Here is a 25,336-nt window from a genome sequence, read left to right on the forward strand (position 1 = left end):
CCACCTCCCGGCCCAAGGGCAGACATTGGCGGAAACGAGATCTGAGATCCATGACGCGATCTATTTCTCACTACTCAAGTACACGTGAGGTACAAACATGCCTCTTCGGGCCCGGCAGCAGGTAAGACGCGCGTTCTTGGCAATCCTAAGACGTGCAAGCAAGCAGTTGCTCCGCGGGTGAGTAATGCTGGGATTGGGGGCCTTTGCTGGCAAGGCGCAGCCGCAGTGGGCGGATGAGTAAGCGCTAGTTACGCAAGTGATGGATGCAGGGCGATTGTGCGCGGAGGGTGGTGCAAGTGGTCGCTGTGGCGGCGGGCGGAGGGGCTGCTGGCGAGCGTTGAGCCGCCTAGACCTGGTGGGCCGTCAAGAGGCGGGGGCAGGATCCTGCATGTGTCCAGCCTTCCCCCCGCAGGGCTCTTTTGTAAATTGGGCGCATCAGTATTTGGGCGGTACTATGGTAGAGTTTCGGGACATGTGATGGTTGCTGTGGTTTTCTTTTCAAGGGTGCCGGATGAAGAAGTTTGTTTTTGTTGAGATGAGACTGGGCTGGGGACGGGGAAGCGATGAGACCACAAATCGTGTGATTGTGACGGTGCGGGAGGGAAGAAGCAGGAGTTGATGCCGCCAACCTCGTCATGAGCAAAGCCGGCACGTTTCGTGGGAGCCCTGGGCAATCCCAGGCTTCGTTGGGGCTGGCAACAAAGAGAGATGCGCAGATCTGGCTGAAGGCTGGGCTGGGCTCGCGCGCAGTGTCAATCCCACGTGGCGGACGAGACCACGACAGATGGAGAGTGAAACGTGCGGATCAACCACGTGAGCAGCAACTTTGCCACACACGCACAAGTGCGCGGGAGGGCACACCAGCGCAGAGGAGCAGATGATCTAGTCTCGAGTAGTGGTGGTTGTCATGGGCGAGGACGGAGCGAGAAGACGGCGAGGCTGGTTGCCTGGGTGGTTGCCATAATTAGAGGAGAATGACGTCGCGGCGGCGGATCAACAATGGAAGCCCTGCCTCCCCCTGCCCTGCAGCATCCGCCGCAACCGCAGGGCTGCAGGGCGGCCAATGGCAGGCTGAGTCGCTCCTGCACCATGACTGCGCCGTGCAGATCGCCGCACGGCTTGTTTGCTTCTGCTTTTTCCAGTCCAGGTGTTGCTCCTCCTGGCGCCATGTCCGGCCGCTTCGGCCGTCCCCAACCCAACACGCATCGTTAGACTTTTCCCTTTGACGAACCCGTCCTCAAGTCGGAGGATTCTAAGGTCCGCAAGGCACTAACCAACTCACCAACTCACCCAGCCAATAGTTCGCACCGCGCACACCCCCACGCGTGCTCACATCCTGCCGGCGGAGCACTACGTCCGTCCAAACGAGCGCACCAGCCAGGGCAACACCGGTATGAGGGCCTTTGGGAGGGAGGGAGAGCTGGCTGGGCCACTCGAGATGATGATCATCCTGCCATGCGACGCCCGCACGTGGCGTCAAGCTGTATGTGCTACTCGAAACACCGACACCACGGCAACCGCCCGGACGGACTGGACTAGCACCCGCAGTACTGTACTGTACCTGCCTTTGCCCGCCCGGCCCCACCAAAGCGCCCGTCACACCCGTGTGGCCCACCCCTGGTCCGGTACAACACCAGCCCCCATTGTCCCCCCCGGCGTCCCGCCACACGCCCCGGCCCCGATCTCAACGGCCTTTGTCTGCTCCCCACTGCCCTTTCCGGGCCTCCCATCCATGTCATGTCAGCCAAGGCTCCGAGCTAGCTGAAGTGTGTTCCTCTAGAGCCTGTGGGTGAGCGAGTGGGGGGATCGCCCAAAGGGTGAGACCAGCCATGTACATGCACATGTGCGTAAGATGGATGGCCACCTCACATTCCCACGGGCCCGTAAGGGCGCCATAGGTGCGCGGTCCTGCATCCCGCTCCTCTTTTAATATTGCCTGCATTCCTCGCCTTCGTTGTTCAATTCCCTTCGTTTCTTCGTGTCCGTCTCGAGAGTGGTGGAAAGCTTCTTCCAGGTGGGAACAGCAGGCATACCTCGACTCACAACCCCCAAAAATAACCAAGCATGTGGTCAACAACATGGCTGCGGCCAGCACTGCTCGTCGCTGGCCTGCTCTCTACTTCGACATCTGTACAAGCAAAGCACCATCTTGGCGCCCCTGAGTACCACGGAGGCGACTGGCGGCCCGAATACGTCCTTGTCGCTACCGCTCAGAACATCACCATCAACTGCGAGTCGCGATACTCGGTCACCTTCAACCAGACCTCGCCTGGCCCCATGCTGCGCCTGCAGGAGGGCAAGACCACCTGGGTCCGCGTGTGGAACCGCATCCCGGACAACAACTTGACAGTGGTGAGTTGAACATCATATGGCACCATCACTCTCTGCCCTGCATTCCAAGACAGCAACACTGACACGGGGCTCCAGCACTGGCACGGCCTCAGCCAGCGAGTGGCCCCGTTCTCTGACGGTGTGCCCACCGTCTCGCAGTGGCCTATTGCGCCAGACCAGTACTTTGATTACGAGCTGCACCCAGAGTCTGGCGATGCCGGCACCTACTTCTACCACTCGCACGTCGGATTCCAGGCTGTCACCGCCCGTGGCTTACTGATTGTCGACGATGAAGAAGCTCCTCCTGAGCGACCGTACCAGTATGACGGGGATATCCCGCTCGTCTTTGCCGACTACTATCCGCACGAGGACAGCACCGTCGAAGCAGGCCTGGCGGCAAACCCCTTCGTCTGGGCTGGCGAGCCCACGGCCGTGGTGCTCAACGACCGCACAGGCAACGCCTCCCTCGCGACCGCCAAGGATGACAGCTGCAAACCGTACATCATTACCGTGGAGCCCGGCAAGACCTACCGGATGCGTTTCGTCAACGAGGCCGCGTTGTCGTTCCTGATGGTCGGCATACAGGGCCACAGCGAGCTGACCATCATCGAGGCAGACGGGCACTACACCAAGCCTGCCAACGTGTCGTACATCCAGTTCGGCAGCGGACAGCGCTACAGTGTGCTGTTCAAGGCCAAGACCGAGCAACAGCTCGACGCCGACGGGCTCGGTGGCAACTACTGGATCCAGTACGAAGCACGCGACCGGCCCTCGAACCCTTTCGGCTGGGGGATCTTGCACTACAAAACGCAGGGGTGCGGCGGGCAGCCCAAGGAGTCGGCGCTACCGCAGAACCTTCCCGCGTACAAACAGCCTGTCACCTTGCCGACCAACCCAGCCGACTACACGCGGTACCTCGAGTACACGCTAGAGCAGTACGACAACGCCGCAAACAACTTCCCCTCGCGATCCGAGGTGACACGCACCGTGTACATCACCGTGAATCAGCTCGTTGTCGATGGGTTCTACAACGGCAGCGTGCGGGGCGGGCTCGAGTGGTACCAGAACAACCTGACGTACTCGGACGAGGAGGCCGAGGCGCTCCGCACCGTCCCATACCTCATCCAGGCGTACCAGGGTGAGACGCCCGATTACGCCGCGGCGCTCGCCAACAACGGGTGGGATCCCAAGACGCGCGCGTGGCCCGCGGAGGTCGGCGAGGTGCTCGACATTGTGTGGCTCAGCAACTCGGGCCCCACAAGCGGGTACGACAACCACCCGATGCACGCGCACGGGGAGCACTTCTGGGATCTAGGCAGCGGGAACGGGACCTACGACGCCGCGGAGAACGACAAGCATTTCGAGTCCGGGTACAAGCCGGCGAGGCGGGACACGACCATGCTGTATCGCTACATGCCCAGGTCGCCAACGCCTTTTTACACATCGGGCTGGCGCGCATGGCGGATCCGGATCACGGAGGATAATGTAGGCGCGTGGATGATGCATTGTCATATACTAGCGCACATGGCCATGGGTGAGTCTCTCTCTCTCTCTCTCTCTCTCTCTTTGCTCGTGCCTCTCCCCGCTATTCGGTGATGATCGTGTTACTAAACGAGGCGTGTGCGAAATTAGGCATGCAAACCGTCTGGGTCTTCGGCAATGCCGCCCAGATCATCCGCGAGATCCCGGAGCCGTATGTCACGGGGTACCTCACCTACGGCGGTAGCGCGTACGGTAATGCTACGTACGACCCGCTTGTTGTGCCGTGGTTTGGGCTGGGGCCGGCCGAGCCGCCTCACCCTTGAAAACACGAAACCGATCGTCCGCAGGCTTGCAACAGTCAGCCGGGGTTTAAGTAATGAGGGCAGGGGATAATTGGGGAGGCGTTTGTAGATCATGCATGAGAGTGGCGAAGCATATATGTAGCGATCTGTATGTTATTGTTAGAGAATGATTCCAGGGCTCATTTCTTGAGGCTCTGTTTGGTTACGTTTGAATGTAATCTGAGCAGCTAGCGGCATATCCAGCAATAGAAGAAGGGAGATCCATGCATCTAGTGTAAGCGTAAACTAAAATGCGATGTAATGTAGGCATAGCTATTGCCTTCCCTCAATCTGACGATGTATGTCAGCTAATGAGTGTCTCAGCCCATCGCTTTGTGGCGCTCAACATTAGATATCACGAAGTTGTAAGGACAAAACCATGACTTGGTGTAGGAGGGAGTGTGTAAGCGGGTGTCGAGCAAGCCATGCCTTGAAGCTTTAGTCTAGTTTTACTCGCCAATGGTATATGAGCTGGGCACAATCACTGGCCATAAGATTTGCAAGACCTAGTACCACCATGCCAGCCCAAAGGGACCACTGCCTAAGTCTACTGTTTGCTTCGCATCAGTGTTGACAGAAGTGGGCGGGACGAAGTTGGAGGAAAGTCGTTGGTGGAGTCTCGGGTGGACCCGTTGCGCGGGGAGGAGTGGGGGAGCTGTTTGGCAGGGGTTTAGATGGAGTCGCGTCAAGCTCAGAACGCTGGCGCGTCTCAATCTCAAAAGTCTGGATATCCACCTACGCACTCTCTGCACCCCGCCAGGTCTAACGTCGGCGCTTCGACGAGGCCGTCATGCCACGGCAAACGCGACGAGCGGCGGGCCAACCGCCCGACAACACGGCCGACCATCCCGAGAAGACAGCCCTGCCGGTACCGTCGGCTAGCTCATCGCCTGCATCCTTCGTCACAGCGGCCGCCTCGCCCCGGAACCCTCAGGATGCCACCCTCACCGAGCTCAGCACGCCCGATGGCGCTTCCACCACCGACTCGGGCTACCGCAAGGCCAAGTCGCTGCCTTCTGAGCTACGACAGCATTGCCAGATCTACCTGGAGGAGGCTCTGCCACTCATCTCCCTCAGCCTACTCACCAACCTCGAAACCCGCGACGAAGCAGTAGGCAGCTACTGCCCGCCAGTCAACCAGCTTGCTTTCCTCGCCGGCATCGCTATCCACCCAGACTTTACATCCCGCCCGAAAGAGCCGACCTGGACTCACGCCGCCGCTGAGTCCCTCGAGTACCTCTACAGCGTGCTGGCCAGCATCGGCCCCGTCAACGCCCGCTTCGACGAGGCCTTCCGATTCGGCAGTACCTCATCGTCCTTTTCCTCGCGAGGTCGATCTCCCGCGGGATCATCCGAATCGGACGAAGACGACGGCAGCCTGGGGGATGACTTTTTCGGCGCCACCGAGAGCGGCGGAAGCGCCGTGGTAGGCGGCAAGTACACGGCCAGCAGCATCTGGAGACGCGCGCAGGACTTTTTCAGCGTGGTCGGCTGGGCGTTCAACTGCAGCGTACTGTACCCGAACCGCTGGCTGCACTACCGCCCCTGGCTCGAGTTCATGTTCGAGGCGATCGAGGCGGACCTCGATGAGCGGTACCGTCTGGATCTGGCTGCCGCCGATGATGATGAGGAGGCGGATCGCGGAGGCGAGGATTTCCCCATGCTCCGCCGGTCCATGCTGGCGCGGTTCATCGCGCAGCGGGGCGGGCGTGCGGGCGGCGGAGGCCTGAAGTGGATCATGAAGGCCCTGTTCGCGGACGGGGACAAGAGCGCGAGCTCGCTGTTCCAGGAGGTCTGGCTTAAGGAGCACAAGGGCATGTCGCTCAAGGCGCTCAACAAGCGGAAACGCGCGGCGGTGAACCTGGACAAGGGCGACTACGGGGGCTGGCTGGATGATGACTCCGTGTTCTCGTCGCAAGGCTCCGAGCCGCCGACACCACAGAAGCGCAGGACCAACTCGGACCTCGGCGCCGGCAAGACGGATCTGCAGGCCCTCGAGGCGAGCTTTGTCGAGTCTGTGCCGTTCAGGCATCGGCTGTTCTCAATGGTAAGTATCTCGTGCGCCCGCATATATTCATGTGGAGACTAGCTCCAGAGCTGACCATTTTTTGTCTCGCGGAAAACACAGCTATCCTTCCTCGCCTGCTATCTCCCCTCTGCGCCGTTCGAACTCCCGGACCTTTACGAGAACTTCGAGAGGGGCGTGCGGTCCCTGCCGCTCCCCATCTTCAGCGAGATGATTGACAACACGGCCGGCAAGCTCCGCGAGGACTCGCACATCTCGCTCCTCCAGGGCATACTGTCCCTGCTCATGCCGTCGTCCGCCCTCGCGCCCCGGAAAGTCGACCGCGCGAGGGATGATGCGGGCGGCACGTCCCCCGCGATCCTGGAGCGGTGCTTCCTGCCCAACGCGGCCAACACGATCACCGCCGAGGACAATGCCAAGGTGTCGCTGCTCCTCGAGGCGCTCATGCGGATCGTCATTGTGGACGGGACCGAGCGGTTCAGCCCTGGGCTCCGGGACGCGGTGCAGAGCGGCGTCGACGCGAGGGAGAACAAGGCGAAGCGGAAAAAGACCCGCGGCAGACCATCTGGTGCGCCTTCAGAGGACCCGGATGCCGAGGCCAGAGCCGTGCTTGAGCTCTCCGGACAGCGGCTTTTGATGCTTGCTGAGATTGCTGCTGTGGATGGAGATGACGACGACTATGAGGAAGAAAACCCTGGTAGTGATGTCGAGATGGAGTCTGGCGGTGACGACGAAGGTTAGTCAGTCAGTCGAGTGCCTTGGCTGGCTTGGTTCTCCTTGCCAGGGGAGGAGGCGGTGGTCCATCGTGAAGGTCTGGACTGCGCTGAGGATCCGGGCTAATGCAGCCCTGTCGGGCAGATTTCGGTGAGGCGACGTTCATGACGGCGCGGGATGACAGCTTTCTCTGAATGATCAGGACCGAGGGGGATTGTGATTATCAAACCTCCTCATATTCGGTGCTGTGCTTGGGCTTTTTCTTTTCATGGGTTTCATAGCGAGGCGTCTGTGTGTAACATTAGGCATTGCGGGAACCTCCTGCCACGGCTGGCTTCAGGACAAGGGGGCTGAGGTATGCAGCTGCCCATTTGCAGCGCGGTCAAATAGAATGGGGATCAATCAATGGAGCGAAGGGTTTGCATTATGCCTTCACATTCTATTCTCAACCTTGAACTGCCTGTAGAGCTCAACCTGTCTCTCGTCATTATCATAGAAGTACATCTCGTATAGTACACTTAATGTTTACAATGGCCCCCACCTCGCGCTGCAGCTTCTTCTTTTCGTACATGCCCTCCGACGTCATCTCACAGACTAGAACCACGACCGCCGTTATCACGCCCCTCGCTACCGCCGCCGACTCGGCGCCGGAGACCACGCCTGGGGCTGCCACTCCTCGCTCGGCCCGCCTCTGGAGGCCTGCTTCCACGGATTCGGGGCCTCTTCTTGCTTCTTCTTGTTGCTGCTGCTATCCTCCGGCGGGGGCGCCGAGTCCTTTGCTGCTGGGGCAGAGCTTGTTTCTGCCGCAGGAGCCGGCGCTTTCCCCGCGGCTGAGGAATCCGCCTCGGCGGCGGTGATCTTGCCCGCACTCGCTACCGTCGCTACCGCGGGCGCCGCCCGTGCTGCACCTGCACCTGCAGTGTTACCAGGTGGTGGTGGCGGCGGCGGCGGCATATCCAGCAGCCGCTCCTTCTGCTCCCACCGCTGGTCCGCCTGCGCCGCGAGGACCCTGATCCGGTCCTGCCGGGCCACGTCGGCCCGCTGCTCGTCGAGGGTCGGAATCTCGTGCCGGCTGTACCGCAGCCACTGGTGCCAGGCGGGCGGGATCTGGACGTCCGAGAGGTGCACGCTTCGTGACGGGGGGTGCACGATGCGCCGGAACCGCTGGGCCGTGTAGTCGTCGGCCGTCTGGGACGAGGTTATCCTCGGAGGCGGGTCGCCGTGCCGGAGCCGGAATTCCCAGTATGTGTTACCGCGGAGGTCGAGGCCTAGAGAGGGGACGGGGACAGAAGTGTTGAGTTAGCGGGTGCTGCGTTTGCTGTAGTGGAAGAGATAGAGGGGGGAGGGGGGCTGGCTAAGCGTAGGGGAGGTAAGGTTGAGGACTGGAGCAGGGAGGAGACACGTACCGACGAGGAACTTCTTGCGCCAGGGAAGGCGGAGAGACTTCCACTGGTACCAGGCCTGCAAGATGCGGCCGGGAGGCTTGACTGCCATTTGTCCTGTATGTGTGTGTGTGTGTGCGCAAGTGCCCGTAGCTTTGTCCCGGTATGCCTGCTTCAGATTGTCGGTGTATCCGGACGTGCGTGGTGTGCAGAGTCGTGGTGTCTGCCGAGTTGTGTGAATTCGCGATTGTCGGAGCACAAGGTTGAGGTTTGTCAATGTTACGGAGTCGTGATGCAAGACTTACAATTCCTTAGCGTGCGAAACGGGCAGCTTACACTTCCACTTGAGCAGGGGTCCCGGGTTCCCGAGGCTGTCGCTTAGGTAAGGCATAACACCACGACATCTGAATCTCAGAGTGCCAATTGCGACGCTGCGCCACGCCGTTCGCAGCATCTGAATGCTGGTGGGACCCTGCCCAGCCACCTCAGGCACCTGCTCCAGCCCCATCTTTACGACCTTAGGCACGAACAATTGCACAAACGAGTGGCAGGGTCCTGCCTGCCTCGTGCCTGTGCAGCGCAGGGCAGGTGCGACGTCACTCTGCTCCTCCATAAAGCCCCGGCGGTCCGCCCGCCGCGCCATTTGGTGGGGTCGTTCGTTTGTGACAACCATGTTTTGTCGTCTGGTGTCTTCCGCGCATTAGCACCACCGTCGTCGTCAACAACAATTTCGCCCGGTTCATGCGCGCATCTCATGCAGCAGCGCAGCGCACTTGTCCACCCGCCCGCACCGATTGCAGTTCGACTCCCGATCCGTGCGATCCCAAGGCAGCTTGCCTGTAAAAGAGGCAGACCCCGCAAACCCTGGCCCAATCCGCCCGCTTTCTCTAGCTTCAGGCAGCATCAGCGCATCACCTTGTCCCTGCCGCGCGTCCTCTGCTGTCAGCAAGCTCGTTGAACGATACCAAGCGAGTCGCCCTTTTACAACACCCTCGACTGGAACGAAGCGTTTGTAGCGGCAGACATCGCCGCTTCTTGACCGTTTTGTCCCCCTGTGCTGGCTGAGAGAGACCGCCACGCACATCGCCCGCCATGGCGTCCGTCAGCTCCTTAGACAAAGACTTGCGCAAAATGCGCCTCGATAAATATACCCCCGGCGCCGCCAAGGAGACCAAGACCTGGATCGAGAGCGTTCTTGGAGAGCGCCTTCCAGCAAATGACCTCCTTGAGGGCCTCAAAGATGGCGTTGCGCTCTGCACGTAAGCTTGATGTTCCCCACGACATTGGAAGATTCTCCGATCTGAAGTACTGACACATGACATCTCCATTTTAGGCTCGTCAACCTAGCCATTGGCCCTCCCGGCGTCAAGTTCAAGAGGTCGGCGATGCCTTTTGTACAGATGGAGAACATCTCGCAGTTTCTGCGCGCTTGCAAATCGCCACCCCTCAATATGCACGACCACGACGTTTTCCTTACTGTCGACCTATACGAGCAGAAAGACCCGGCGCAGGTCCTCCAGTGTCTGGGTGCATTCTCACGAGCTGCTAACGCTGTCAACCCTTCAGCCTTTCCTGCTCCTATTGGCGCTGCGAAACCTCAAGGCGTTGTCAGCCCCCACAGCACCGGCAACACCACACCGACAAGGAACCGCGGGTTCTCCAATGTTAGCAACAACTCGTCCGCGTATGGATCGACTCGCTCGGCGGTTGGCCTGTCGCCCGCCCGGACTGGTGATTCGGGATCAGGGAGATGGAGCCCAACTAAGAGCCCGACCGGTGACAGGGTAGGCTCGCCTGGTGTGTCGAGCTGGAGCAAAAGGAACCAGGAAGGAGTAACGAGTCCAGCGTGGAACATTGCCCAATACGGCTACATGGGAGGCGCTAGTCAAGGCAACCTTGGGATCGTATATGGCACCGGCCGCCGGCAGATCACTAGTTCTAGTCCCACGGTACCTAGCCTGGCCGACAAGGAACGCAGACGCAAAGAGCAAGAAGCCGAGGCCGCGGAGCAGAGACGGCAGATGGAGGAGCAAGAGCGGATACGCAGGGCTGAGATCGAGGCTGAGGAGAAACGCGCACGGGAAGAGGAAGAGAGGCGCTGGGAGGAGGAGTCAAGACGAGCCCGCGAGGCCGAAAAACGCAAGGCGGATGAGGAGAAGCGCAAGTGGGAAGAAGAGGAACGGCAGTGGAGGCTCACGGAGGAGAAGCGTCGCAAGGACGAGGAGGATGCCGAAGCTCGCTTGGCAGAGGAGCGGCGCGCGACCAAAGCATCACTCGACTCGTCAGCGGATGGGTACAAGGACCGAATCAAGCAGCTCGAGGAGGAACTCGAGCGCGCGAGGCAACGCGAAGCCGAGTATGAAGAGGACCGCCAGAGACGGTCGGGTCGGCGTGATCGGTCCAAGAGCCGTGCTCGGTCGCAAAGTCGGCCAAGGCTACAGGAAAGGACGCCAAGCCGGCAGGACTCATGGCGGACAGGCGAACGCGAATACCTGCAGACGCAATGGGACAATTACCAAGAGGACCAACAACCGCAACAGCTCGTACCCAGCTCCCAGCCGTCCCGGCCACTGCCTCAACCCACCACAGCGCCGAAGCCTGCGATACCCGCACCCATCAAGACCCACAGAACCGGCGAGGCACTGCCGACACCTCCCATAAAGACTCACCGTACCGGCGAGAAGCTGCCGACCCCACCAGTCAAGCCGCAGCGGACAGGCGAGTCTAGACCACTTCCTGTACCTGGCCGGCCCCAAAACCAAGGTCCCGCCGGATACCAGCCAAGCCCTCTTTCGCAATCGACATCACGCCCGCTTCCTGAGCCATCGAACCCGGCGGCTTCTCCATACGACGCTGCCGCTCCTGCACACGCCTCGCGTACAGACCGCTTCCTCGCCTCCAACCCAGCTCCCGTGCAGCAGGCACCTCAGCAGACATACTCTCGAGAGCTAGGATTCACTGCCGAGCAGGACGCGGAAGACCGCCGGCGCGCACAGTCGCAGACCAAGACAAAGGCTGGTGGCTGGGCTGGCAAGTCGCTCCTCGAGCGTGAGATGGAGATGGAGCGCCAACGCCAGCGCGAATGGGAGGAGGCGCAGGCCGAGACTGCCAAAGCAGTCCGCACCAGCGATGGTGTTGACGGCATCGGGGGCGGAGTCGGTGGTCGCTGGGACGTCGGGCAGTGGGCCGGATACACCGGCGGTGACAACCAGAACAAGGGCGCGCAGGGCATCGGTGCCGGACGGCGGCAGATTGTGGGGCCGCGTCCGCTACCTGGTCGGCCCTAAGTTTGTCCTCGGGGGGAGAATCGAGCTCACAAGTGTGAAGGACCGTCGATGAGGGTGTTCTTAAGTATATAATACACTTCCAATTGATATAAACAAATGCTTGAGCGCGCTCTAGATGCAGTGCTGTGCTGGAAATCACAAGAAGAAGCAACTCGAGATTGTACGAAGACGAGCCAGCGCCATGATGCCTGTCTGAGTCTCCGTGGAATTACATTCTTCTAATTCACAGAAAAACAAATGAATCAATACGCTGTTCCTCTGTCCGTGTCGCCACCAAGACCTCTTACAGCCAAGACTTCTGGTCAGCAGGCAGCTCCTGCGGCGACCGCAACCCGCCATTGACCTCGTGGAACACTGCGGTTGAGCCGGAAGAAGAGAAACTCCCCTGCCCGGAGTGGGAAGACGGGGCCTGGCTAGGGTGGCCGTGATGCCATGCCGCGGCGTTGTGTGGATTTTGACCGAGCCCTTGTTGATACTGCTGTTGGTGCTGCGGATTGCAATGCTGTTGTTGGTGGTACCACCACCACCACCACTGCTGCTGCTGGTGCTTGCTCCCATCATCGCTCCTGCCGCCGCCATGGTGGGGAAACAGCAGGTCGCTCATGCTGCGCCGCTTGCTGCTCCCCCCGTCGTTGTTGTTGATGTTGTTGATGGTTATGGGGAAGTTTGCCGCAGTGGGGGGCAGCTGCTGGCCTGTCTGCGCGGCGGATGATTGTTGTTGCTGGTGCTGCTTCCGGCGGCGGAGGATGAACCACACGATCGTGCCGCCTACTATCAGGCCCCCGATCACGCCGGCCGTCACGCCGGCGATTATTGCGGTGTTGTTGTTCCCGTTGGTGTTGTCGATCATCGCAGGGGTGTTGGGAGACGGAGCAGGCGTTGCCGGCGGCGTGGATGATGTTGTTGCTTCGACTGCGGTCCCCGCGGCTGGTGTTGTGGCGCCGCTGCTTGTCGTCGTTGCCGAGGAGAAGGTTGTTGTGCCGGCCTTGCTGGTGCTGGGCTTGGGCGTTATGCTATATGTTGTTGAGAGCGATCTGATCTCGGCTACAGTCGCTGGTGGGCCTGTTATAGAGATCCGCTGATCAGCACCACAAACCGCTTTGATTAAGAGCGTTCCCACGACAACGCTGCCAACAAAAGCACAGGTGAACACGACGAGGACATACCGACAAAGTACAAGGCCCCCGCGGTAGTGTTGCCGCAGACAAGCTTGTTGTGCACCGAGTCGATACAGTAGTACATGTCCTCGGGCCGGTCGTAGCACTTGCCCAGCTCGTTGTAGCCGCCGACGTTGTTGATTTCCGGGTCGAGACAGAACATGGGACACGCGGGCTCGTTCCAGCTCTTGTCGGTGCAGCTGCCGCGCACAAAGCCCGTGGAGCCCAGCTGCGAGGGCGTGTCCTGCGAGAGCTGGCAGACGCCGCTCTTCATGCAGGCGTAACCCACGCCGCAGCACAGCGAGTGCTCGCCGTTGGTCTTGCAGGGCGCATCGTTGTACGCAATGTCCCCGTTGGGATAGTAGCAGGTGGCTTGTACTGTGCATGCGAAGAGCAGCAGAAAGGAGATGGCCAAGAGAGTAGTATGGTGTGATCTGGTGAGCCGTCCTTGTCGCCTCGCGCCTGCCATGGCGAGTCTGTGACGTGCAGAAGTGGTGAGGCTCGGAACGATGCGACCTGTGCAAGTGGAGAGGCGAGAGCTTGCCTACTTGTCGCGAGGCAGAAGAAGGAGGGTAGTCGACACGTGCTCAGGTCCTCCTTCAGACGCAGGCAAAAGCGAGAATTGCACAACAAGTTGAACTGACAGGTCTCAGAGAGTCACAGGTGCCCAAGTAGCAGCGAACTTCCTGTCCTGCAACCCTCACAAGGGCTGACTACAAGTGGATATGTTGACCTAAGCGCCCAAGCTGCTCCAAGGCGCAAGGTCCTGATTCGGAAAGGGCCCCCTAAGAAGTGTGCAGGCCGGCAACCGAACCTCGCCAGCATAGAAAAGACCATATCGTGATGAGAAGATATGGAGACCCCGGACGTGAGGAAGTTAGGCCATTGGCTGGTTGTGCATGCAGTTGGTTGTAGGCGCCTTTGTGCCGCCCCTCGTCGGCGGCTGCTTGAGATAGCCGCCAGCGACCCCTGCATATCGTGCAGATGGCGCGCCATGTTGTCACCACAAATAACGTATCCCGACCAACCCATGCGTGGCCGCCCCTGGGCATTCCAGGGACCGCCCGCCCGGCCCCTGCTTTTGCTTCATCATGACCCGACGCTGCTCCCCACCCACGGCTGTCTCATCTTGCGCCTTCTTCTGCCACCACACTGGACGTCGAAAACGACGCCCGAATCACGCACCATCTGACCATGATCTCCCGGCGCCGAAACGCATGCACTTGGGCTGCTCTGCTGGCGTGCGTCACGCTCAGTCTATATCTGCTTGGCTTCGACCACCTCTCCTTAGCCTGGCCTGGTCGCCAAATCCCCACAAAGGCCAATTGGCGCGACCCGGAGGCTGATTCGTACTTCTGGAAGGCCCTGCCGACACTCTACCCTCCAGCCTCAATCCGCCCCTTGCCGACATCTGGACCAGTCTCGTTTCCTCCTATCCAAGCCACCGGTCTAAAGGAATCTGCAGAAGCCCGTAGCCTACGGGAGAAGCACAGGCGTGCCGTCAAGTCTATATTCACACGATGCTGGGCGTCGTATCGCGAGCACGCATGGCTGGCCGACGAGCTCACGCCCAACTCGGGGGCCAGCCGAAACACCTTTGGCGGGTGGGCCGCCACGCTGGTGGACTCACTCGACACCCTCTGGATCATGGAGATGCGGGAAGAGTTCGAGGAGGCCGTTGCAGCCGCCATCACCATCGACTTTACCAAGACGGACTCCAATGAGGTCAACGTCTTTGAGACAACCATCCGGTACCTCGGCGGCTTCCTTGGTGCCTTTGATGTCAGCCAGGACTATCGACTGCTCCGCAAGGCCGTCGAGATTGGCGAGATGCTCTACAAGGCCTTCGACACTCCCAATCGTATGCCAATCACTCGCTGGGACATCCACGCGGCCATGCGCAACGACAGGAGCAAGCAGATTGCAGGTTCGGGCACCCTCATCGCCGAGATCGGTAGTCTGTCCATGGAGTTCACCCGGCTTTCCATCCTCACCGGAGACCCCAAATGGTTCGATGCGGTCCAGGCTATCACAGACCTCATGGCTGCACAGCAAATGTCGACAGAGCTCCCAGGGCTGTGGCCTCTCGTCGCCGATGCCCAGAAGCAGATCTTCAATGGCGGCACCGCCTTCACCCTGGGCGCCATGGCCGACTCGGTCTACGAGTACCTGCCCAAGATGTCCGCCTTGCTTGGGGGACAGCTCGACGTCTACCAGACCATGTACGAGCGCGCTGCCGCCACGGCTATGAAGCACAACCTGTTTCGCCCGATGCTGCCCGACAACGACGACATTCTGATTGCCGGCCAGGCCCACACGAAGAACGGGGGTCGCGACATCGAGCTCGAGGCTCAGGGCCAGCACCTGGTCTGCTTCTTTGGCGGGCTGATGGTCGTCGGGGGCAAAATGTTCAACCGCCAGCAGGATGTCGATGCCGCCACGAAGCTCGTAGAGGGCTGCATCTGGGCGTACAAGTCGATGCCGCACGGCATCATGCCCGAGACGTTCAACGCCCACCCGTGCCCATCACAGCACAGCTGCGCCTGGGACGAGTCGCTGTGGAAGCGGGAAGTGGCCCGGAAAGCCGGCGAGAAGGACGTCGAGAGCCTGACCGAGGCACAGCTCAACCAGATTGTCAAGGACAAGCACGTGCCCAAGGGGTTCACCGCGATCCCGGACGCCCGGTACATTCTCCGGCCCGAGGCCATCGAGAGCGTGTTTGTGCTCTACCGCGCGACGGGCCGGGAGGACCTGCTCGAGTCGGCGTGGGACATGTTCAGCGCCATCGAGCGCGTCACGAGCACAGAGTTTGCCAGCTCGGCCGTCTGGGACGTGTCCAAGCCCGGGGAGGTGCCGCAGCAGTCGGACTCTATGGAGTCGTTCTGGCTCGGGGAGACGCTCAAGTACTTCTATCTGATCTTTAGCGACCCGAGCTTGATAAGCTTGGACGAGTTCGTGTTCAACACGGAAGCGCACCCCTTACGGAGATTGGTGCCGTGAAGGAGGGCCGCCGTAATTGTGGGACCTAGGCAGATTATAGTCGTTGCAGCACTCGTATTACACGAGACCGATATATTTGACACTACGTGTGGAAAGCGCTCCAAAGTATGAAGTTCCCCCGGGCGCCAATCGCATTGCAATAGTGGAGTGATAAGGGGAAATACTTCTGTTTCTGGTATTTCATGAATGTATTGTTAGTCAAGCGATATATCGCCTGTTTTGGATCTAGTCACTTGGGAATTTTGATATGGGCATGCTGCATCAAGTGCCACCCCTCAAGTAACATCAGGTAGCGTTCCCGTTTGTCCTCTCGATTATATGCTGCCGCCCTCTGACCTCTAACCAAGGTCGTTTCGACAAGATGGCGACTTTGAAGCCTTTGTTGATGTCCATGCCGCCCATTGAACTGGTGTCCCCCTCCCGCTCTTCAAGCTGCGGAATGACACCATCGGATAGTTTCCTAACATGGTGAGCCAGTAGCCATGACAGCCTCCCTATACGATCCTACCGCCCCGTGGCCTTGCGGTAGACCCAGCTAGCGAACCTGATGGAGGGCTCGTCGACAGTGCGCATCCCCAGATCCGCGGCCCAGATGGACGCGACCCAGAACAGCACGGTAGTGGCGGCGACACCGCAGAAGCGACCAAATGCCGTCTCGGAACCCGTGACGCCCAGCAGCGCGAGCCCCACGCGGTACCCGGGCCCGTGCAGGATCGTGGTGTGCAGCAGGTACAGGCTGAAGGAGACGCGGCCGAGGTAGAGCGCGAAGGGGGTCGTCAGGGCGCGCTGTAGCCGGGGCGTGCGGTCCAGGATGAAGACCACGGCCACCGCGGCGGGCGGGCCCAGGAAGAAGTCCTCCTTGTGGGAGTCGAGGTAGCGCTGCGGCACGAGCCGGGCGAGCCAGACGAAGCCCGGTGCCGTCATGCCCCCGTGGCCCGCCTGCGGCATGCTCAGCACGTATGCCGAGAAGACGAGAGGCACGGCTCGGATCATGAACCGGCCAATACGGTGGCTGGGGAAGCGTGAGGACAGCCTCGTGGTCGTGATCGGGGCGGCAGGCTTACATGGCAGCAGCCGCAGCTGTGCGAGCAGCATGCCGCCCACAAAAAGGAACTGCTGCCAGTAGCCCAGCCACGAGGCGAAGGCCATGACGGCTGCGGTGACGAGCAGCCGCGCGCGAGGCGTGCACTGCGACAGCGCCAACAGGAGGCCGTATACGAGCATCGAGCCCCGGAACTCGTCCGGCATGGTCCACATGACCATGTTGTACTTCCAGTCCCATTTCTCGGCGCGGCTGGCAAATGGATCCACGAGCTCCAGCGCCCCCTTCGCAAAGTCAACATACTGCAGCCACAGCGTGTCCTGCCGCGGCGGGTTGATGGTCACGCCGCCCCCGCCCGGCACGACGTACCACTGGCCGTCGTCGGTGCAGAACCAGCCCCTATAGGCCATCAGCGGGGCCGGCAGGGTCAGCACGATGGCCGGGATGAAGAGCCGCAGCCACCGGCGGAACGACGATGAGGCGAGTGACGCGCAGGCTTCTTCCGTCTTGCTACTGCTGCTGCTGCTACCTCCGCCGCCCTGCCCCAGCAGGAGCTTCAGCGGCTTGTAGCTCAACGTGTAGCCCGAAATGACGAAGAAGATTAGGACCCATGGGCGGCCGTTCATCAGGAGCCGGAGGAAGGGGAGCTGGATCAGGTAGCTACCGCGGCCGTTGTAACCCCCCTGCATCCACCACGGGTACCACGCGATTGCTAGGTGGTGCCAGACCACGAAGAATGCCGAGTAGCCGCGGAGACCATCTGCAGGTTTTGTCAGCTACGGAAGCTTTACATGCCCGGGCAGAGATGGGCTAAACAAGTGAGCTGTGGAGAAAGGGCATGTATCAATGTACCTAGCCATGCTGTTGACGAAACGGGCTTGGGAGGAGGCTGCTCGCCGTGTTGCTCGGGTGGGGGATGGAAGAAACTTGGCACGAGCACGGGCATGGTCTGGCAAAGCCACGCTTTCCTCAGCCATGATTTCCTCGGCCATCGACCTTGGAGACCGCTGCTTCCATGATTGTACTGATCTTCAAGTCCATCCTCCACAGAAATGGAAATCGCCTTTTCGGAGGAGCGGCCTTCTTCAGAGCCTCTACGGGTTGTAGTTGAAGGTTCGAAGGCGGCCCGCCGAGGATCGTCGGATAGAGTGTACATGGCTGTATCGAGTCGCCTTGTGCATGAGACTGAAGGGAAACGGGCAGAGCAGACGGCATTTTCCTTGCAAGAGAGGACGTTCCTGTAGCCAGCCTTTTTACGAGAATCGGGGGAGGCCGTTTGTTGCGCGAGCTGGGCTTCCGGGACGGGCCCGGCCGCTTTCAACTTGGATGGAATTTGAATAATGACGGATGCCCTGCGTCTAAAAGTTGGGGCCATAGCTGGGGGAGGAGCGTGATGGATCCGCACAGCGCGCACACTAGCAATACAATGTCTCTCTACAGTCTGAGTTAGCGCAACCTTGGCCACGCGGAGGTTACCGTGTAATACACGACTCGCGTCCTCGATTTTCCGCAAGCATGTTGCTGATGATACTCTTGGTTCCGCAATACGATTAGCTCTTCCGCGTAGCACGCAAGTGACCGTGTCATGGAGTTTGAACATTGCTGACTGCGTAGTTGCAAGGGAGCTTAACATGGACGCCAACAATCGGCTCTTTTTCTCCGACCAATGGGATGCCATGCCATGGCTTGAACGGCAACTGCCAGGGTCAAGTTCCCCGGGGGCGCAGGGCGTGGTTGCCTGACCAGTGTATCTTGACAAATAAGAATAGCTTGAAGGGCGACATAGCCGGCCAAAGTGAGGACTAGTGGGCGCTTCGTGCAGGGTGGAGTTTGCACGAAGGTGCAAACTGCACGAAGCTGCAAACTGCACGAAGCTGCAAACTGCACGAAGCTGCAAACTGCACGAAGCTGCAAACTGCACGAAGGTGCAATCTGCGCGTACCTGCAGCTCGCGCGAAGGTGCGGCTGCCTCACTCGACCTGCATGAAGCTGCAAGCTACCAGACTGCACAAGGGTGCAACCTGCTCGAGGGTGCAATCTGCACGAAGGTGCAATCTGCTCGAAGGTGCAATCTGCTCGAAGGTGCAATCTGCTCGAAGGTGCAATCTGCTCGAAGGTGCAATCTGCTCGAAGCTGCTCGTATCCTTGTGCTTCAAGCGGTTCATGCGTGCTCAAAGTGAACCGTGTTCGAAGGACAGAACATCAATACCTGCACACTATATATTACAGGTGCTTGGTTTGTTCGACGCGCAAAGGACGGATGGGCGGCATCGCCATGCATCTGCGATCAAACTCCCATTCCTGCAGATACCAGCTTGCTCCTTGCCAGGAAACTCGAAGTCACCACCACAGCCATGCCTTCCACGGACAAATTGAAACAACCTTCAGCGTATGTCACACGCTCCGCATGCGCAGATTTCATGAAGAGCAGAGGAGCGATACTCATGCAAGTAGTAGTGGCCCACCAGCCATCAAAGGTCCCAAGCGCCGAAACCCCAAAAAGAAACAGCCGTCGACCTCAATCGCTATGGCTTACTCGCAAAACAGCCTTATCCTTTATGCAGAAAGCAGGGAGGCGCAAGTGGTAGAGCCCGGCGCCCTGCATACGGCGAGAGCTCGGATCGCGATTGATACCTTCGAGATTCGTTTTGCTGCCGGGTGGACGGATGGCGTGCGGGCATCACCGGAGCCCTAATCGTTGGGCTGAGACAGACTTGGTTCTGAACAGTATTTGGCAGATGGATTAGAGGTGGTAACATTACTACATTAGGCTCGTCTGCTCGCTGTCGCCGTTTGGTTGCCCCGGCCGAACAAGTCTCGCATGGATCCAGATATCAGCAATACCAAACAGGCAAGACTTCCCGTCTGGGCTGTTGCCAATCAGTCGTGGCGTCCCAGAGAGCCATTGACGCGCAGGTGGATCAAGCTCCACGTGATCATCAACGCAGCTTGCGTGATCCGATTAGGTATTCTGTTCTACTATTGAGCAATGTTCTGTCGCTCTACACACTAGGAACAACTCGTGCTACCCAGCAATGGGGTAATTTTCAGATATCCGCGAAGACTCGGATGTAGAAACGTTGTCTCTTTTCGGATCTCGCGCAAGAATGCAATGACACCACTTCCGCGCATTCTTAGATCGGGCAAAGTGTTCCATCCTGGATCAGTCAACTGTGCTGGCAAAGACTATTCGAAAGTTGCAGTGAACAAAATGATCCGAAGTGGAAGGGGTCCCTACCAAGGACATCGGGGAGTGATATATGTTTCCCAGCCTCCATCTATGCAAATAACGAGTAAAGCACACAGTCAAATCATTACTCACGCACCAATTCTGAGAATTCTTCGTTTCATTGAAAGTGAGTCTAGAATCCCTTTTCTGTACTGACTGCGATCGTGCCGCCACTCCGGCATGTCATCTTACTCGCACTAACTCCTCCTCGAAATCAAAACTGCCATTATCAACCACCACCCATGGTTCAACGCCGCCTCCATCATAGTATGACTGGAGCCACTGCCACAACTGAGTTCTGGCTCGAGCTTGATCCACTTAGGGGAACGGAGTAGGCTGAGGAGTACGCCACTTTCCGAGCTTCGCATCGTAGGAAAAGTAGTAAGGGTTAGAGGGGAGCTGAACTCCTGGTATGCAGTGGACTGCTGGTGAATCATGGTGGCCGTCTTGTCGCCCTCCTGGTACCAGATGCAAACGGTCTCGATCGGCTTGTACTCTCCGTGACCGCCCGTGAGCAGTGCGTTCTTGCCCACCCAGATCTGTCATGACGTTTCAGCAAGAACCAATGCATTCCACTGGAAAATGTCTATTTGAACTTACAGATGTCCTCTTCTTAGTGGCTGCGCTCTGGATCCCGACAATGATGTGGTCCTCCTTCGTGAAGCCGTTGCTTGAAACGTTCAAGGAGTCTTTGTCGGCGTTCTTGTTGTCATTGTCAGGAACCCAAGCCTCCAGTGTGACCCAGAGAGTAGGACGCTCCGAGGTCACACGACTGCCAGTTACCACCATAAGTGACCTTTGCACCCGGAGCAGGCATTTTGGTGACTCAGTTGAGGCCGTAGGTGGTCTCCCACGAGATCTCCATGTGGGGAGCTAAATCCTGAGAGGCGTAGACGACATTGAAGTCCGCAACGCCTCCGCCAGCTGATACTGACTTTGCGAGTTGAACCCAGTAGTTGTTCGTGGACAGCAGGCTGCGATCGTCGTCGCTCTCATCGATCTGGGCGGTGTACATGGTCGACATGGTGGCAAGGGGGGAGAGGACAGAGGTATGTATGAGTTAAAGGGTTGAAATGAGGTGATGGAAGGCGAAGGAAGTAGATAGGAGTGACGTGGTGATCTCCAATCGTATCCTATGGTGGGCAGATTCCACGGTACTTATACTAGTTTTCCTGCGAGGCACTTACTTTGTTTGGCGCTTGTCATCTGGCTACACCCCAATTCTCGACAAGGACAAGTCAACGCTCATACATTGACGCATTTGGGAATCAATCCCGACACTTGGCGTTCCAATATCTAATGAACATGTCTCGTCACTGCCTCTGTGGCTGGCTGAGTGAAGAAGCTGCATCGGCCTTGTAGTCTTTCCCGAGTCGATGGAATGGAGCCGTCAGAGGAGTCCAATGACAGGTGAAAGCCACGGCCACAGAGCTTTGCTTGCCGCCTTGTGGCTAGCTGAGTCAAGCACCTTCGCCAGACATTAAACCCTTGGCCTTCTGCAAGACAGAGCTTGTGCACCTGTTGCGGCCACAGAAGATTCCTCTACTGGCAAGAGAGCAGTCTGGCTATGGAATTGTGCCTCACCGGCCTGTGCGCAGGGTACTGCTGTAGTCGTCCCAATAGGCGAAGGAACATCGGGATTCCACCCTAATTGTCTCCAGTTCTCCTGATATGAGATCGTGAACTAAGTGCTGTACCTGCCCACCACTCACTGATTGTTCCAGTAGTCGCTGAACATCCGACTGTACTGGATTGAGTGCTACACCGAGGTGGAAAAAATCAACAATGTTTCGCGAGCAACTGCTAACGTAGGCCAGCTCTGCAGGGCCTTCCTGTCTGACACAATGCCTCCGAGACAGGCTGCTAGTCCACCGGTCTAGGCCAGTTTTCAGCTCACGGATCGTCGCAGGCGAGGGGGTAGTCTTGAACTTTCGTAAAGAAGCTTCTCGGCCGCACGAAATGCATTGCTAGGCATTCAGCTTGTACGAGGCCAATATGTCTTGGGCTCTGGCCTTATACTGGTAGAAACCAGCATGTCACATCGTGCATTATACCAATTGAGTCGTGGCACATCAAGAGAACCCTCAAAGATCGATTTTGCATATTGATAACATTCCAACACTTCTGTAAAGACCAAGAAAGGCAAAAGTTTTCAGAGCCAATGTGTGGCGCCGATTGTGGACATCGTTGAGTATCTGACCCTTTCTTCACATCCCTGTGGACATGTTGCCTTGCGGGCGATCTGTTCATGGCAAGTGGGTTTCCTCAGATGTCAAAAACCAGGTTTGTGACACAGACGAATGGAGAGCTATCATGCGCAGTTGAGTGGTGATGGGCCCTGGTCTCAAAGTCACCCAAGGCATCACATACCTATGCCTCCCTGCGCGATATGCATGCGTTCGCTACCCGCGGATGGTCTCGCCCCAGCTGCACTAGCGGCGGGCTTCGCTGCCGCGTCAGTGATGTCTCGGATACCCCCTTGCTGAAGATAGCAAATTCCCCGTAGGCAACCTCAATTCCACCATAGGCACGGGACAAATGACGGAGCATCAAGACAGAATGGCATGAGAGGATCGCGTAGATGAGATTTTCGCGCAGTGAACCAGAAGCATTACAGTACGTGGAGGAATTTGCATGACTGTTACTTTGAGACAACGCATTTTGCACCTGGCCCAAGGCGGTCATCTTTCAGCTCGCCACAGGCGCGAGTCGTATTGCGCGGGGGACGTTTCAGGCTGGGGAAGGCAGTTCATCACAGTCATAAGTGGACTTAAAGTCATTTCTCCACTGTCCTATCTAGCCCAGGTTTTGGAAAGGTCGGTCACCTGAGACACGGAATGGAAAACCCTTATCTGGATAGCCACCCGCGACACACTGGAAGGTACAGTCTACAGACATGCAGATTCTCAGCCAGCCACGGTTACAGACATCGTTTTTGCTTGCTTGCTGGGAAACCTTGTGATCAATGATCAACAACATCCCATCTCTGGCTACGTGTATCTTGTTGCAGGAATAAGACTGGTTGAAAATAAAGATAGTTTGTGCTCGCAATCACGACTGACTCAGAGAGCATCCTTCATGGTATGTGTATTTCCATTCCGCTTCGGCTGAGTCTCCCGATGCGGGCGATCCTCGAAAGCCTTTCCGCATCTCCGAGACACGGGTCCGCAAATAAATGGATCCCGCAGCTCCAAATATTGTTTGAGTAACCACGCCGGCGTGGGATATGGCTGGCTGAATTCCAGGATACAGGAGCAAAGTACCTCACATAGTTCGCGGTCTCTGATCTTGCTGTATATTACTTGGAGATCATTGCAAATGCGACACATGTGCATACATCGAATCCCTTTGCAAGCGCTTTGTATAGCCCATTGGACAGTCTTGTAGAAGTACTGGCAGACTGTATGCTCTGCTTTGCTTTTTCGGCGCTTCGGCATGCTCCTGGCGGACAACTAACGGTACATTGTTGCGCCGTCGCCCTCAACGACCACCACACGTCGAAGCGAGGATCTTGCAGGCGGCCCGTGACGGGACGGGCCGGAACGGGACGGGACGACATGGAGACGTTCCCCACCGCCACCGGGGCAAAGGCGTTGTTTAGAGTTTCAGCTTTCACATCCAGCCCCATCAGCGCTTAGCTGTGCGAATGGTGAAATGGACATCCAGCAATCAAGACTTGGCGCCTTTTCAAGCTCAGCGCCACGCCGGGGATTGATCCTGTCCCGTGTGCATCATCCTGCACTGGGAAATAGACCGTTCTAAGCAGTGTTTAATGCAGCGGAAGGGAGAGCCTAGTCTAGACTGAGATTGTATACGGTTGAGTTTCTCCGAAGTCAGTCTCGATAACCGGGTTTGGATATAAATGCGGCACCAGCTCCTCATTGGAATGATAGAGAAACACCAAGGCAAATTGAGGAACAGTGTGTTTTGCCCGACATGCGACGCAACCTTGCCATCTTTCGCTTTATCGCCTCCGTGCTGGCCGTTCCCGCGGACACCAACCAACAGTCCCTCGATACTCCAGTCCACGCCGCAATTACTTTCGACAACATCCCTGAAGCTGGGGCTACTTGTGGTACTCGTGAGTCTAGGTCATCCAAGGCTGCTGAACAGCTCCCGATGCTAACAATTTGTCTAGAGTTGACCTTCAGTAAGGTCCACTTAGAAGCCGTTTTACAAAGGTCTTATGAGTGTTCCAGGCCCGGCACCACCTGCATGGGCAATAATGGGCAAGCCTATCCGCGTGGATGGTTCAACGATGGGGGCCAGGGGGGTCCCAAATGGAAGTGTGGGGGGGATGTCGCCGCCGCCGATGTCAGTGAATTCCCACTCCCGACACCGCTCCCTACATCGCCCTCGAGAATATTCCCCAACGACACCAACAATCCGGGGCTATATAGACTGTTCTACAGCCTCACGAAGGGGTTCAATCCCACCTCCGCCACAATGGTGTATTGTGGGGTTGCTGTCCATGCTGCGCCTTACAACACATGCGACAGGTCAACAGCAACTGCAGCCACTGAGACACCCACTGCCGTCGGTGAGCTCTAGGTGTGTTGTAGGGGGGTGTTGCCATACTTTGTGTTGATGCCAGGATGCGCGGCCGCCCAGAACATGTACTTCAGGGACCAGAGCAAACCCATCAGCTTTCGTGAGATACAGGAGGCAAGAGAATGCGCAAGTTATACACGTGGCCTGGAACATTGCGCTCGTATGATTTGAATTCTTCTCGTTCGGAATGCAAACAACCAGGATATGCGTGAGAACAAATCCATGTCGACCTTGATCTGGACTTCTTCTTCCTCCTTTCCTTCCCCTTCATCTTCTTTTTCTTTCTCCTTCTCTCCATATTTGCTTCTTCCCTTTTTTCTTTCTCCTCTTCTGGCTTTTCTTCTGGCTTTTCCTCGTTTTCTTTCTCTGTCTCGACTTCTTCTGCTGTCACACTGCTTTGGCTGGCTTGTGTGGTCCTGCGCTTGAGGCCTTTCTCGAATATGTGTCCCGCGGAATCCATGAATCTCACCCCTCCACGCCTGTCATCGTAGAATTCGCTCTTATCTGGGTTGCTTTGGTAGTAGGAACCATCCCTGCGGTTACAGTTTGTGGTTAGACTGGGTATGGTAAAGGCGATTCAAGGCCAAAGAAGAGAGGCGCATACTTGTTCTCGTAGAAAAATGTATTAACGGTCGAGTGCCACGGACTGCGGTCAAAGACTACCTTGGTCCATCGGTTTCCCTGGATGCCTCGATGTCAGACACAATATGCGGCAAATGAAGTGATGACCGGACCGTCGCTCGCTCCATCTAGAGCTGCGCTGACTCGCAGAGTCACTTTGCGCCTGCCTAGGG

The 25,336-nt window shown here is 58.0% G+C and overlaps 8 protein-coding genes across 8 annotated transcripts; 5 read left to right on the plus strand and 3 right to left on the minus strand.

The window, feature by feature from the left end:
- The first annotated feature begins 1,834 nt into the window (after nucleotides 1-1,834).
- On the plus strand, nucleotides 1,835-4,382 carry B0I36DRAFT_284392 (L-ascorbate oxidase). Its single transcript, XM_046151564.1, has 3 exons — nucleotides 1,835-2,352; nucleotides 2,428-3,865; nucleotides 3,964-4,382. Exons 1-3 carry the CDS (start codon nucleotides 2,065-2,067, stop codon nucleotides 4,134-4,136), a joined length of 1,899 nt encoding a protein of 632 aa, XP_046017386.1. The 5' UTR covers nucleotides 1,835-2,064; the 3' UTR covers nucleotides 4,137-4,382.
- A 562-nt stretch (nucleotides 4,383-4,944) lies between these two features.
- B0I36DRAFT_359853 (uncharacterized protein) lies at nucleotides 4,945-6,921 on the plus strand (the record flags this gene model as incomplete). Its single annotated transcript, XM_046158204.1, has 2 exons — nucleotides 4,945-6,201; nucleotides 6,283-6,921. 2 exons carry the CDS (start codon nucleotides 4,945-4,947, stop codon nucleotides 6,919-6,921), a joined length of 1,896 nt encoding a protein of 631 aa, XP_046017387.1.
- Nucleotides 6,922-7,318: 397 nt separating this feature from the next.
- Nucleotides 7,319-8,568, minus strand: B0I36DRAFT_315915 (uncharacterized protein). The gene is made up of 2 exons (XM_046152932.1): nucleotides 8,301-8,568; nucleotides 7,319-8,162 (listed from the first exon to the last, which is right to left on the minus strand). Exons 1-2 carry the CDS (start codon nucleotides 8,386-8,388, stop codon nucleotides 7,522-7,524), a joined length of 729 nt encoding a protein of 242 aa, XP_046017388.1. The 5' UTR covers nucleotides 8,389-8,568; the 3' UTR covers nucleotides 7,319-7,521.
- An 800-nt stretch (nucleotides 8,569-9,368) lies between these two features.
- On the plus strand, nucleotides 9,369-11,563 carry B0I36DRAFT_346267 (uncharacterized protein; the record flags this gene model as incomplete). The annotated part of the gene is made up of 2 exons (XM_046156437.1): nucleotides 9,369-9,535; nucleotides 9,610-11,563. 2 exons carry the CDS (start codon nucleotides 9,369-9,371, stop codon nucleotides 11,561-11,563), a joined length of 2,121 nt encoding a protein of 706 aa, XP_046017389.1.
- Nucleotides 11,564-11,705: 142 nt separating this feature from the next.
- On the minus strand, nucleotides 11,706-12,626 carry B0I36DRAFT_77664 (uncharacterized protein). Its single transcript, XM_046163355.1, has one exon. The coding sequence runs from the start codon at nucleotides 12,411-12,413 to the stop codon at nucleotides 11,847-11,849; it is 567 nt and encodes a 188-aa protein (XP_046017390.1). The 5' UTR covers nucleotides 12,414-12,626; the 3' UTR covers nucleotides 11,706-11,846.
- A 41-nt stretch (nucleotides 12,627-12,667) lies between these two features.
- On the minus strand, nucleotides 12,668-13,189 carry B0I36DRAFT_346268 (uncharacterized protein; the record flags this gene model as incomplete). The annotated part of the gene is made up of 1 exon (XM_046156438.1): nucleotides 12,668-13,189. The coding sequence occupies one exon, from the start codon at nucleotides 13,187-13,189 to the stop codon at nucleotides 12,668-12,670; it is 522 nt and encodes a 173-aa protein (XP_046017391.1).
- A 725-nt stretch (nucleotides 13,190-13,914) lies between these two features.
- B0I36DRAFT_346269 (family 47 glycoside hydrolase) lies at nucleotides 13,915-15,720 on the plus strand (the record flags this gene model as incomplete). Its single annotated transcript, XM_046156439.1, has 1 exon — nucleotides 13,915-15,720. One exon carries the CDS (start codon nucleotides 13,915-13,917, stop codon nucleotides 15,718-15,720), a length of 1,806 nt encoding a protein of 601 aa, XP_046017392.1.
- A 7,987-nt stretch (nucleotides 15,721-23,707) lies between these two features.
- On the plus strand, nucleotides 23,708-24,542 carry B0I36DRAFT_428732 (uncharacterized protein; the record flags this gene model as incomplete). Its single annotated transcript, XM_046162466.1, has 2 exons — nucleotides 23,708-24,072; nucleotides 24,130-24,542. The coding sequence occupies exons 1-2, from the start codon at nucleotides 23,928-23,930 to the stop codon at nucleotides 24,540-24,542; spliced, it is 558 nt and encodes a 185-aa protein (XP_046017393.1). The 5' UTR covers nucleotides 23,708-23,927.
- Between the last annotated feature and the right edge of the window lie 794 nt (nucleotides 24,543-25,336).

This window comes from Microdochium trichocladiopsis (assembly GCF_020744255.1).
Source record: "Microdochium trichocladiopsis strain MPI-CAGE-CH-0230 chromosome Unknown B0I36scaffold_2, whole genome shotgun sequence".
NCBI lineage: Eukaryota > Fungi > Ascomycota > Sordariomycetes > Xylariales > Microdochiaceae > Microdochium > Microdochium trichocladiopsis.